The sequence below is a fragment of the Epinephelus fuscoguttatus genome, linkage group LG20 (assembly GCF_011397635.1).
Source record: "Epinephelus fuscoguttatus linkage group LG20, E.fuscoguttatus.final_Chr_v1".
NCBI classification, from domain to species: domain Eukaryota; kingdom Metazoa; phylum Chordata; class Actinopteri; order Perciformes; family Serranidae; genus Epinephelus; species Epinephelus fuscoguttatus.
The window spans coordinates 15791998-15806290 of NC_064771.1; the positions used below are offsets into that span (position 1 = coordinate 15791998).

The following is a 14293-nucleotide window of genomic DNA, read 5'->3' on the forward strand; positions in this document are numbered from 1 at the left end:
TCTTCCTTCCTGTCTTTGTAGCCTGCTGCCTCAGATTCCTGTACATCACATGCTGCCCTGGGTCCTAATCTGTCTCTGCTCATCTTCATCACACTCTGGAGGCTTGAACCAGCACATCAGGAGCAGGTGCAATGCGAATTTCAAACACCAACTAGCCCATAAACGCTAATGTGTACATAAGCGTGTTGCTGCGCCTGGTTAGTTGCATTTTAATAGTGACTCCCAGCTTCCCCAGTTTCTGCCCACTACATTTCCCCTCACCTGTGATAAAACACATAGCCGGAGAACTCATCAGTTCTATAAACCGTCCTGCCATCCCCTCACGCGCCCAGCAGGTAGGGACCTGTGCTCTTACCTTCTCCCCCCAGCTTGATTTCCAGGCCCTCCAGGGAGTTGACTGAGTCCCCCTCCTCCAGGGAGAGCCTTCCAAACAGGCTGCCAGCCATGGTGAACAACACCTCTCTACAGTGCACACACTCACAGTAACACACCCAATACTGTATCTGAGGCAGACTGAGAGATCTCCCTCTCTTCCTCTCTCCCTATCTCTCCCTGATTCTCTCCTCTTTCTGCCAAAACAGCTCCTCGCTCTTTCCTCCCTCTCCACCTGCTCTTGACGTGAATGTGTATAAGCTATGCCTGGCTGAGCGTCTTCTCCTCCGCATGAATGAATGGAGACGAGAGAGGGTTGTGTGCATGAGCAAAGAAAGGAAGGTGGGGGAGTGGGGGAAGAAAGAGGGAGGGAAGTATGATGCTCTCTCTCTAGGAGGAGGGAGAAAAGGAGGCAGGACCATTTTTTTCCCTCCAGGCTTCCCCGTGGGGGTTAACTGGGGGAAAGAGGAGCAGAAGGCTGGCTTGTTGGGAGGAGGATTGGTCAAGGAGGTGGTGCATGGGGAGCTGACATATATATGAGTGATGACCCTCCGTTACTGACATCACAGTCACAGGTACAAACACAGCCAGCCTTGCAGATGCAGTCAGTGCTCATTGAGAATTTTATATTTGTGCTTTCTGCTCATAAATAAAGTCCCTTCGCTGACAGGAGCTGAAAAATATCCCACTGTTTAAAATCAAAACTGACCCTACTCTAACCCTTCTCCAAGCCTGTGCAAAAATAGCCTTCCCAAGAATGCTGCTTTTTAATTTAAAAAATAGAGATGAATTGGGTTGGAGAACAATTTACTGTGTGTTACTAAAAATGCCAGTCATCCAGACTAAGCCGTCGGCTGTTGTACAAATCAGGACTGACTGACAGCCCATTACAAAAAAAGAAACTCCGCACACATTTCAACTCTCTGTGGAACTACTTTTCTCCCTCGATCCGACAGCTGACTCCTGCAATTTATTACCACACGATAAAATACTATAAAGCTTTGAGTTCTAGATTTGGTCCTCTGTTAACCAATATACTGAGACTCCTAATTTCTGAGACATCTGGCCATGGCTATTCAATCTTTTATGTGTCTGGATCAAGTGCCCTCAGCACTGAGTGAAGAGGAAATGCATGGAAGTGTGGCTACGTGCCAGCTTAGAGACTAATATGAAACACAAAGCTACTGCAGTCACAGTGCTACATTTTCAACTTTGATATCAGTGCCAAGGTATACGTCTAAAAAATTCACTTTGATACACTGCCAACAAAAGAGACCATCAATGTGATGCCAAATTTGACTTCTAATTTCAGTAATTCTTGTCTTCTTCTTGTCTTGCACTGACTCCAGAAGTCTGCTCTCCACTGCCTGACTGAAGGAGCTTCGTTCACTAATATGTGTATAGAAAGGTTCTTACTTTGCGCACAAAATAAGTGTGCACACAAACTTGCCATCGATTTCATGACTCAGAATCTAAGGTGACGTGCGTGTGTGTGCCTGCTGTTTGCATCAGCATACTGTCACACCTCCATGTCTCTGTATAAGAAAATACCTTTGCCCAGAGGTGTATCATGAAGAAAGTGGCCCAGGTCTCTGCTGCTACTTATCTTACCGGTTGTGATTTATGGCCGTCATTACAGACGCCGTCACTCCAAACGCAAATGTTTGATTATTTTGGTAAAAATAATGGATGTGGCTACTGTGATGTGGGCTATTGGTTTTTAGACTTGCATTTTAAAGCCTTGAGTTTGGCATTCCTGCTGCTGCCATATTGGTTCTTTTGAGCCTGACGTAACCACATTTGGATGAGAGGTTGGAGCTGTGGAGGAGCAAGGGGTGGATGTAACTCATGGATTGTGGGGATGCCTCGCAGACAGTCTGTCACCCAAAGGGGCCCTGCTCTTACTTATGTGTAACTTTAAGTCTTAATAAAATGTAAACAGGTGAGTTATATAGAAAATTGCCTATTGCCTACATTGGCTTTCTTCTGGAGCCAGCCTCAAGTGGCCATTCGAGGAACTGCAGAGTTTGGCACCTCTGTGTCAGCTTCATTTTTTAGCCCCAGAGGCTGCCACTTAGTAAAGTCTCAGGGAACCGCTGCGATGCTCAGAATAGAAGTTACAACACTCTATCCATGCTATTTTAGTACATCAGAAATGAGCGAGAAATAAATTCCACTCGACTGTTTCACTGATAATAGAGTTTAGAACTACATTTGTTTTCTTCTTGCCAATAATGGTTTTGCCTTTGTCAGGCTCTACATTATTTTGTGGTTGAATTTCTTTAAATTATGTCAATAATTAATGAGGATGATGGGGCTTCAGTTTTATTGTTATTTAAAACATTTGGCCAATGTATTAGTAAATTAATGGTTTGAATATTGTTGACGGTCCTTTATCATTTGTGCGTGGGCATGGACTGAGGCAGCTCTAAATTTGTTCCCAGAGTACAGATAAATTTAGGAAATTAAATATTGATGAATCCCTGACTCGTACCCGTGGTTTAAGCACAGACTTGTGTTACGCACTGTTTGTGAATGTCTTTACAGCATCTTTAAGTTTAATCTTTCACAGCAGCCTTTAAGTGGTATCAAACTGCCAAACTATCACATTTTAATCCAACAGCCTTAAACAAATAATTAAAAATTCATTCATATAACTCAAAAAAGTTAAAATCTTAATTGCCAAAGTGACTCTGACCGATGGAAGAAGGTGACTGCAAATCACTTAACCCTCGGGGTTTCCTGCCATACTATGTCAGTCATCATTGATCAGTCATCAATCCATAACAAGACACATTTGTGTGAGGGTGCGTGCACATTCCTGCATACGCTCGTGTACATTCGTCCTACTGGCCACTGGTGCAGATTTAACGTGCATACATGCACGAGTGGAAGGCTGCGAAGGATACAATGGCAAATCCTCCGAGGCATGACAGATCTAAGAGTGGAGTTTTAGCGCTCCATTAGCCAGCTCATTAAGTCGCATTAGAACTCTGGAGATGAGATACATGTCCTGAGTGCTGGAATAACCACAAACCGTTCAGTATCTCCTCCCTCCTGTCTGCCTCCCGATATCTCTCTCACTGACACACGCACACACACGCATGAGCGCGCGCACACACACACACACATGCCCTCATCATAGCGAGACAAAGCCACTTACCAGAGTCAGAGCTGGATGTTGCCACGGGCATTTTAAGAATTGGTTCCTCCCAGTATCCTCGGCAAAACTTGTTAGGTCAACTGAAATGAAAGAGAGTGCAGAGAGAGACAAGGGAGATGCATTGAAAACACTAATGAAGTATTGATTGTGAATATGAATGCAGAATCCCTTGGCTGTCAGACCACTGAGGCTGAGTTAAGGTTCAAAAAAATGGCAAGAGGGTTAAAGTGCTATAGTTCTATAAAGAGCAGATGTCTAACGGGACTATTTCCCACAGAGCCAAAGTCAGAGTTCTGCATATTTCATAGCTTGTTTTTATAGCATGTCTCATTGCGATAAACTGCGTTGTTGCATTGAGGCCCTCTGAGTCCAGCACAGGGATCCGTGGAAGTCTAAATCCAGCCACAACAAAGAAAACAAATCCTATTCTGTCATAATCACATTCACAGTCAGTGGACTTACATGTGTGCACGACTCATTCTTAATTTGCCTAAACAAGCTCCCACACACGACAACTGGTGTCTAACTTTGTTAAGAGCTAAAAATAGAACGACCAGTTGCTTTGGCAACACCCAAACAGTTTTAGCCGTCACATCCGTGGGGAATACTATTAGCAACAGTTGGGAGGGATTGACTGAGCGGGTGAGTGGGTGGGCAGGCCAGCTAACATTAGCTTAGTGAGGATCTCTGTTGATTCTAATTGATCCATTTAACATCAGGCAGCATGAAAAAGCAACAAGCATCACAGACAGAGACTGGGAGAGTAAGCACTCGTTGTCCAGAGATTCAAAACTGGCTTATCAGGTGAGGTGGAATTTGTGAACTACACAGAGTGAATAGCAATTAGAGTTGAGGAGGGGGTGTGTAGAACATAAACAGAATAGGCAATCAATAGTCATGAGGGCGAGGAGACAAACAGATAGACAGGAGAAAATAGAAGAGGGTTGAGGAGAGAACTGTCAGGCAGAGAGGCTCTGGCTGTGTGGAAACATGAGATGGGGGAGGTGGGAGGGAGGGGGGGGTCAGAGAGGGAGAGGAAGAGGGGGGGGCAGACAGAGGGAGAGCGGAGAGAGTGAGAGAGGAAGAGAGGAGAGTGAGATCAAACAAGAACAATGGTGAGGAGGGAAAGAGTGCAGCTGATGAGGGAGAGACAGTGGTATCCAAGGATGCTAATTCCTGGTTGCCATGACAATAGCTATTCATGGTGGAACCAGTTCTGTGGTGGCCAATACCCAGTAACGTCACCACGTGGCCACTGTGTGAATGTGTGTCAACAATAAAAATCCCATTTCAGCCTCATCACCACTGATCAGATTTACAGTGATGAAGCATCTTCACACAGTGTTCCAGCACCTGGGGAATTACCTTACAGGCCATGTGGGGGCGCCATCAGTAATGGTACAAAAGCTTGCTATATTTCCTGAATGGCTTCCAGCATTATTTATTTAAGAGACCTACTAAATATATTTCTCCTTTCAGATTGAATCACATTTCTCTTTTACTACATATCAGCTGGCATGTCTAAACTGGCTTTCTGGGTGACCTTTTTCATTACAAGTCTGGTTAAAGCAAAAATAAATATATATTATGAGTTTGTCACACCACAGAAAAATGTGTTGTTAACCACCCAGCCAAATCTGAATGATTAAAGAATAACCCAGTAATTTAAGACTTTAAGAACCTACTTCTTTTTTAGTTTCTCATTGTCAATGAACACAAATATGCAAGCTGTAATATTAAAGACATCTTCAAGCTCAGTGGTATGTAATTCTATTAATTTGATTCTTTGCGCGGAGATCAAAATATTCCCAAACCCTATTTGTTCAGAGGTGCAGTGCTGCAGTTTGTGTGTTTACCAACACATCCCTAGGCACCAGTTAAAGATTCATCTTATAAACTAGTAAATGTGAAGCCACTGGAGAAGGGCATGTTTCAATTATAATCCTCGATATTGATCCGACAGCGTGAGGGGAGCCTGGGGATGCATTGATGCTGAAACTGTGGAAGTTATCTGGGACACCTGTATTATTGCTTTCCATAAATCCATCTGAATAAAGGCCTTTACGAAGCAGCAACCTCCGGGGCTGAAAAATGAAGCCAACACGGATGTGATGAAAACTGCAGTTACTTGAACGGCCACTTGAGGCTGGCTCCAGAAGTGTGTCAATCCCTATAGATACCCATGTTCACAGACCAGACTTTACAGCAGAAATAAACATGTTAACATCTGGTACAAATAACGGTTTTGGTCACTTTTGCTAATTTCAAAGTTTATGACAACTGCATGTCGGGGGAATATTTGATATTAGTCACCCATTTACATTTTATTAAGGCTTAAAATTACACATAATTAAGGGCAGGGCCGCCTTGGGTAACAGGCATGGCGAGGCATCCCCATAATCCATGAGTCGGATCCACCCCTCACTCCTCCACAGCTCCACCCTCTCGTCCAAATATATTGACTTCTGCCTCATCAGAACCACGATGGCAACAGCTTGATTGCCGAACTCAAGGCTTTGAAACAGGAGGCCACAAACCAATAGGCGACGTCATCGTAACTACGACCAATTCTTAAATAGTCTATGGCCTAACACACCAGGGCGTGACGAATTAACGGCAAGAAAAAGAAAAATACTCGTCAGCATCTAAACTAGTCATACACGCAGCAATGCAAATTTACAACAGATGCAACAGGTCCACCATTGTCGTGACGTTGGGACATGACGTATGGTCTGCACAACTTGGTTGGATGATGCCTTTATTTGCTGCGTGAAAACGCACATAATATTTGCATTTCATCTGAAAGTCTTCATGACAAAACCAACAGTTGGGAAAAAAACATATGTGCAAATAAATGTTTTAAAAATGCCCCCGGTGTCTGCTCCACCTCAGCGTCCGTGGGTAAAGCCCACCAGGAATGATGGTTTAGGATCAGGCTCAGTGGAACCGGCTAATGATGGGAGAATGTCAAGAGTGGGATTGTTGTTGAGGAGTGGAAGGAAAACTTCTGCATGTCCAAAGCATCACACGTATCTTTCATTGAGCTTTTCACCCTTATATCAAAGGGGAATCCGCAGTGATGAGATCTCCATTAGGTGTGCTTTAGCCTGTACACTTTACAACCTTTGTGACGAGGGGAGACTGTTGAAGACAGGAAATGCCGGCAAGCACTTGGAGTTTTGGATTCTAGTGTGGACAGAGATATTTGTGAAATGCACGTTGTTTGAAATGGAGGGCGTTAACTATTGTTTTAAAAAATATCTATATAGGTGTAGAAAGAGCCTAAATGTATCCTTCTATGAATCCACTGTTCATCATCCATTAATCCTTGCAATAATCTGGTTTATTCTGCCATATGTTTTAATGCTGCCCATGGTTTTTGGTCTATATTTAACTCCCTCTCTTTGCCTTATGTAATAAATCTATTCCTCCTAACCCACGGACATGTCATATCATATTTAGAATAGCACGACCTGAACTCAGTGTAACTGACTCACAGTGAAAAGCTGTCACATTTTTCCAATGCCTTTCTGTGTGTGTATCAATTTTAGTTGAGTGTAGGCGACTTCATTATGTTTTCGAGGTAGGTAATAGTTTAATTTTTTTTTACCTTCATCTTTAAGTTAAATGGTTTAATTTTTTTCTGACTTGATCCAACTGAAGGGAGGTCAGGAATGGGCAAATTGATCAGTATATGTGGTTGTGGTTGTGACACTGAAGCGCATTCCTAGATGCTGAGGGACCAAGCTCTTTTGCAAAACTCTGATCAATGCGGATCAGGTCCTTAATACCACATACCAGTCCCACAGGCTTATCCATGGCATCCCCTGTTTGCACTGTGAAATGACAGAGCTTGTTAAAAGTATGCAGAGACCACACGGCCGCTAAGAAGTCAAAGCCGATTGCAGTGGAGCTTGGCCGCGCTCGAGCTGGGCTGACACACTGGGGAGGGGGGTTGGGAGGAAGGAGGGTTGGGGGGTGGGCAGGATGTTCTCTGCTCTCTGACTCTGCCATCCCTCGTCCTTATTTTATATTACTGAAGGAGAATAATTGGCCGAGATCTAATGATGGTGCAGTCATCACCAATGGTGACATTTTCTTGGTAATTGGTGGCATTTTCTTGAAGAAAAGCCTGGATGTCTACCAGAGTGGCAACCAGTAGTCAATCCCTGCAATCAAGGATTAAATAGGTGTCCTTAATGACACCATTAAGACTAATGTAGAAGTTGAACAGTGTGTATATAAGTGATCCTTCAGTGAGGTCAAAGTGGGTATTTTCACACTAGCTGCAGGTGGAAAATACCCAGCAGTTGTGCAAATTGTGAGTCAGTCTATCTCTACAGTAATGCTGTGTGTATCTAAACTGTCTCTCCTCTCTGAGTGATTTTCCCACTCTCTCTATTAGTCAACTCACACACACAGCGACACGCACTGACACATATCTCCATATTCCACATTGTATTGCAGGAAGAGAGCAGCTCAAAAGCACAGCTGCCATGACGTCATTTTTGCAGACCTGCTATCATCTCTACACTGTCAATCTATTAGACAAGAGGACAGCTGGGTGTTGGTGAGTGCGTGTGTGTGTATTTTTGTGCATGCACACAGATTTTAGACTTATATTTCTAGACATTTTTGAGGCTCCTTAGCAAATAACCCTTTCCAGTGTAGCAAAAGACTATGTTTAAATCCCTGCATTGCCCAAGTCTTACATAATGAGCGATAATGAGGGTAAAGGTCAAGGCTTTGGTGTCTTAAAAATATCCCTGAAGTTCAAGGAAATATGTGATACTTTTAAAAATAAGATTAATAGTCTTTTCTACTGTACTCCTGCTATTCCTTTTCTCTTGAAGGATTTTGTCTGCAAGGCCTGCAAGCCTCCACTCTCACATGAAACCAATGTACTCTTGTAAATTACTTGATCACACATATTTCTCCATGAGCGAGGATCCCCACTAGTGGTTGAGGGAAACGTCCATTTCTTTCAAGCCTGCATCCAAGAACTGAACTGCAATTTCTTTAAATTGCATCCTCCAGCACATTTTGATCTGGAACATTGACACAAGTAGTAGCCCAGGTGTTTGTATGCCAAGTGTAAAAGGCCTTGAGCTGTTCCCACAGTGAGGCTGCATTAAAGCCTGTAAACATGCGCGCGCACACACACACACACACACACACACACACACACACACACACATGCATGTACACGCTCCAGCGACCAAACAAGTCTTAATCCACACATGCAGGCTGGCGTCAGGCCTAAAAATAACCCTGTGCTCCCACAGGTTCAGCTCCTCTCATTACTTTACAAGGGAAAACTGTCGTATCCAAGACAACCGTGAGCAGCTCTTCGCCTTTTTCCCCGGCGCTTTGCCATGGCAACAAGGGAAAATGCGTAAAATAATAATAAGTTGGAGCTAAAATTGGGTCTATTAAAAGGTTTGAGCTACACTTCAGTACAGAGTTGCTCTTTTTCTGTAGAAATGATTTTATATCAGAGTCACTGTTGAATAAAAAAGAGTTTAGCATTCACACAGCAGGCAGGAAATCAATTCTGACAGAGCTCTGCAGCCAAAACTAAGGCTTTCAAACCTGTTGTATTAAGCTCCAGTGGCCTGAGCACAGCACGTGAGTAAAATTAATGTTCATCTAAATGTAACTTCTTTTTTTCTGCTTCTAATTTTAAAAAAATGAAATTAATTGGATTATTCAGAGTAAAGCCCCAAGTTAAATTTAAACTTAAAGGGGCAGTTCATCCAAACTACAAAATAACATATTTCCATAAACGCCCCTAATGGTGCATGAGACCTAACACATTCAGGACCCTAGGCAAACTTCCCTGACAAACCCCTCCTCTTATTATCATTATTGTTGTTGTTGTTGTTGTTATTATGTTTTATATTTATTATGTTAATTAGAAAAAAGAACAAGAGCTAATGAGAATTCAACAGAAACAAACAATACCTACAAAAAAATAGACAATAAGTAATAAAAGAATATGCAAATTTGTAAATTTTGTCTGCTTCATTTTTTGTTTGTTTGGTTGGTTGGTTATTCTTGTTCTGAGCTCTGGATGACTTGCCATGGCTTGTCATTAGTCCGCAGAATTTCACTGGTTGCTTAGTCACTGAACCCCCCCGCCCAAAAAACAACAACAAAACAAATGTAAAACTCTATTAGGGAACTTAATTTGAAAGAACAGACACAGGAAGAGGCCACTGTTAGCAGTCAGATGGGAGTCACATTACAAACCAATCACAGCCAACAGATATCTTTCCCTTCTTCCGTAAATATTCAGTAAGATAAATACGTAAAAGTTGATCAGGTTAGTGCAGGGCTACCCAGAGCTTTACATCTGTCACACGGATGATAGGCCAACACACTTATAAACACAGCCTGGAAGAAGATCATCTCTGCACTCAGGATTTCAGGTAAATGGGCTATGATACGGTGCTTGTTACGTTGCTCAGCAAGCTCAGATGCAGCCTGCTGCCGCGCTCTTGAAAGCTGGCACAGAAAAAACACAAGAGTAGCACCCAGTGCACCGTGTTTTCCAGGCGGTTTAAGAGGCGCCATGTGCACTACCCCTAATTTATAGGGCTGGTACCTGCAAAGGTGAAGGATGAACCCAAGGTGATATGTAAACTCTGCAAACATTTGCCGATCATTTGTCGACTACAAACATGACGTATCATCTGAAACATATAAGAAGCTACATGCCCATTAGCCACTTAGCACAATCATTACTGCTTTGTCGCCGGCGGCTCGCTCAGTGTGTGACGTGCACTTGTAGATAAAATACAGGCCTATATTACTGAAGGTTCATTAGTACGGTTTTGTATTTCTCTGTAATGATGATCACACACTGATTAACACATGAAGGTGGAATGCTGGTACCCCCCAACCGTTAGCATTTGATCTTTGGATCATTTTTGCCTTATGTTCTAGGAGGGGCTGCCTCTTGCCAAGATACAATGCAGAAAGGAGATATTGCTACTGGAAACTGAAAATAACATTTAGCAAAACTCACTGTAAAGATGTAGTTTCTTCAGAAAAACAATCCTGTCAGAGTTTATACTGCTCTTACAAAAATATTGGGGAATGATACTTGAAAGGTTTGATGAAAATTACCACAGGAGCTTCTTCTGTGTATATGCCCTCAAGTATCTTGAAGGAAGCACCACTGTGTTTTTGCTTCTCTGTTGTCAAACTAAATTCTAGACTAAATTCTTTCCCCAAAGATAACATTAAAGCAATTCGTTCAGTCTTGCCTTCTGGGGCTCGTATCAACACCCAAGTTACTATAAATGCCTGTACAAATCAAAACAAAATGCGGAGGTCTTTTGAAGGAGAGGATAAATTCAAGTGCAGTTTAAAGCAATACGCTGCACGCTTGGATGATTTCAAAAATAAAAAAGGTGTTTCATACTCCCCGCATGCATATTAATACACACAATGTACTGCTTCTTGGCAGCAGGAAAACAGCACGGAAGAGAACGCTTCATGTATTTTTTCTGGGCACAGATCGAGCTTACAGTTACAATAAAACTTTATCATGCATTTAAAAAATCTACTTGCAAATGACTAACCATCAGCTAACAGATTTGGGACTCACTGGCTACCACAGCCACATGAGCTTCTCAGAGATTCTCAAATCAAGCTTAACACCTTTTGTGTTCTGTGTGCTGCGTCACAGCCGATTCCCTTTTTTTAAACAGCATGATGACAAAAGAGTTCCCAACGTCAAAAGACATCACTCGATGCCAGAAATCTCATAAAATCTGATCAACTTAGAGCTGTGAGGCTTCCTTTTCCCTCAGCTGATACAGATTGTAATTAGTGTAATTAGAATCAAATGTCATGTACACACCACTGAGAGGCGAAAGGATTCAGGCAAAGTGCTGAGAGCTGCCCAGGGGGAGCATTCACAATCACCACCCTGCCTGCCTGCCTGGATTTCATTAAAAGGTCCCCACTTCTTTTGTCTTTTTCTTTCTGAAGAAGCGGCCATGATGAAATAAGCAAAATGAATGTCACTGTTTCAATGTCACTCAAGTCTCTCGGGAGAAACTCTGGTTAAGGGCTGAACATTACAGAGTGAATCCCCGCTTTCAGGGCCAACACTGACACATTGGTTTGCCCATGTATTTGCCTGACATTGGCATTTATTAAGGGAGAGTCCAGAAATGATCAGAGTGGGGAGAGTGGCTGAATTTTATATTTTAATTTAGAAACAAGCAGAAACCTCCCCTCATGTTCTCAGAGCCAAAATCTATTGCAAACATAAAAGAGATTTTGAACGAAGAGCTGTTAAATAAACCGTTTTACAGCCACAAAATTTGTGAGCCATGAACAGGCTCCAGCTCTGTGCTGCTGATGGGCTTGAGTACTGCTATATTTTTACCCCACCCTGATTTACAACAAAGAGCCTAAAAATAAATATGAATTAGATCAGATGATTTTGTAGCCTGATATGTATGAGATCAGATGTCTGACTGTCTGTCATCATAAAAGTAACAACATTATGCCAAGTCATGCAACCAGGCGTGCTCAAGACATTCATGAAGACCACTCTTCTTAAGAGCACACTGTTGTCATCAAAACACCATCTGTAAATTAATGGGACAGTTCACCCCGAATCAAAAATATAATTTTTTCTCTTACCTGCAGGGCTGTTTATCAATAGAAATGTCTACCTGCTCTTGAATAGAATGGATTGTGGTGGCTTATGGTGCTCAAAGCAATATCGTAATGTCATAAACCCATTACGTGATGCCTGACTATGCATAATCAGGTGTGTTGGAGACAATTAAATGGGGTGCATTTATCTTAGGAGGTAATAGCACTGAAATGTTGTGCTAATCTATCAAATAGGAATTAAGATATTTAACTAACTGAGTGAAACATCTGACCCGCTGCTCGCACAGACCTTTTGCGTGGCATCTCTGTCAGCTCCACTAAATTTGGGCTCTTAAGTCTATTTTGAAAGTCTTGGTGGTTCTTTTTGTGGTTGGCATTGGACGATGGTGGCATGAGGCTGCGAGTCAACTCAACTCACCAGTCTCTATACTCTACACCTGCCGACTTCGGCTAGCTAGCCAGGTCGTGCTTTTTCAATGCAAACATCAGCACACATCAAAGCAAAGATGGAGAAGATGGGCACCAGTCAGACTTGCAGCCTGCCACTTATTTTGCAGGCATTAGATAATAAACTGGATTACCTCTGTGCTGCATCAGTTTCGAATGGGACATCAGGAACTGTAATATTTTGTTCTCCACAACTTGGCTTAATCCTGGAGAGCACTATTTAACAAAGGTGACTTTCTTTCTATATGCTGATCTAACACACCAGATGACTGGTGAGAGAAGGAGAGGAGGCGAGTCAATCAGAGTGTGGAGCATGCTCCAAGACACCAATGTCAACGTCAGCGATGACATCAATGAATTCACTGAGTCCAGCTCAGACTGGCCATTGGGCAATTCTGGCAAATGCCAGGTCTTGGTCCATCATGTAATGTCAGAGGTTAAGCAGGAAAGGTCAAGTGGGAAATTATAGGCATGTGCTTTATGGTGAATAAGGACTGGTGTGACGATGAGAATGTGAGTTGCTGTCCTGTTCCTGTTCACCGTGCGCCACAAGGGGAATATAACCTCTGAATCACTGCTATGGGCCATTCAGAGGTGGCTGCAGAGTGGTGCTGCCCATGTTCAAAAGGAGCAACCATGACACCATCTTGTTAGCCACAAGATATGTAAGCAAACTATGATGCATCCCCCATGGTGAGAAAGATGGAGTCGATCTGAGTCTGGAGCATGCTCCAGGACAACGATGAAGAGTCCAGCTCAGACTGGTTATCCCGAAATTCTGAAAAAAGCCAGTACTGCTAGTGCCAATCCTGTACCTCTCAAGTGGCTAAAGCTTATCTCTTATTTGGCTTTAATTTAGTGTATCTGCGCTGTGAATCCAGGGGGGCTAGCAGCTAGCAATTGGGCCAGTCTAGAGGAAAATCACCAGGGCCAAACTTTGTTCCTAGTCCTACCTTGACTGCATCTATGGTCAATTTAATTTGTAAAACAACAGACGCAACCATACCCAAAACCACAGTTAAATCATTCCACAACCAGAAACCGTGGATTACCAGAACCATCAGGGATGCCACTAACACATGCACTGATAATTACAATGCATTTCACTGGAGCTGATCATTGAAAATAAATGATTGAATGATTAATTTAATTAACAGAACAATTACTGTGTCGTGATATTTACCGTTATCATGATTTTGGCCGTATCACCCACCCCTACAATGAGTCAGCTGTCACTTTAATGCCACAGCCTCTACATATAGAGATACATGCCAGAGGGTAAGAGGTGGCAGGTGTGAGAGTAAATGAGCAGATCATTTTTATGAATGACACCATAGAGGCTGGGAAAAGATGCTGAGGCTATGTGAGATGCTGCAGATTAATCTCCCAGTGGACCCGAGTATAGACGAGTCCTATTTCTAAAGTCTTTCTCTCTGCCAGCTACAGTTGATTAGAATTTCTGTTTGATGCAGTAATTAATCACTCAGTCTGCCAAAGCAGTGAAACTGCACGGTGTCACAGAAGGGCCTCGCTGAAGGTGTTTTTAGCAAAGTATTCATGATGTGACGTCAAATAACCAGGATGCCCTCTGACTTACTCTAAAGATCTACGCAAGGATTGTACTCACAAAGGGATATTTCTTTGAATTTTTCTGAATGGGTAACCAGTTTT

General features: G+C 42.7%; 1 protein-coding gene across 2 annotated transcripts in view; it reads right to left on the reverse strand.

The window, feature by feature from the left end:
- The window catches only part of mpp2b (MAGUK p55 scaffold protein 2b), a 63554-nt gene that overhangs the window by 44550 nt on the left and 4711 nt on the right, over positions 1 to 14293 (reverse strand). The window contains exon 2 of one of the 2 annotated variants that reach the window (XM_049563954.1): positions 3536 to 3615. In XM_049563954.1, the coding sequence (XP_049419911.1) occupies positions 3536 to 3566 (31 nt within the window). In that variant the 5' untranslated portion in view covers positions 3567 to 3615. Of the gene's footprint in view, positions 1 to 355; positions 671 to 3535; positions 3616 to 14293 lie in introns of those variants that run through there. The other variant, XM_049563953.1, reaches the window with a different exon arrangement.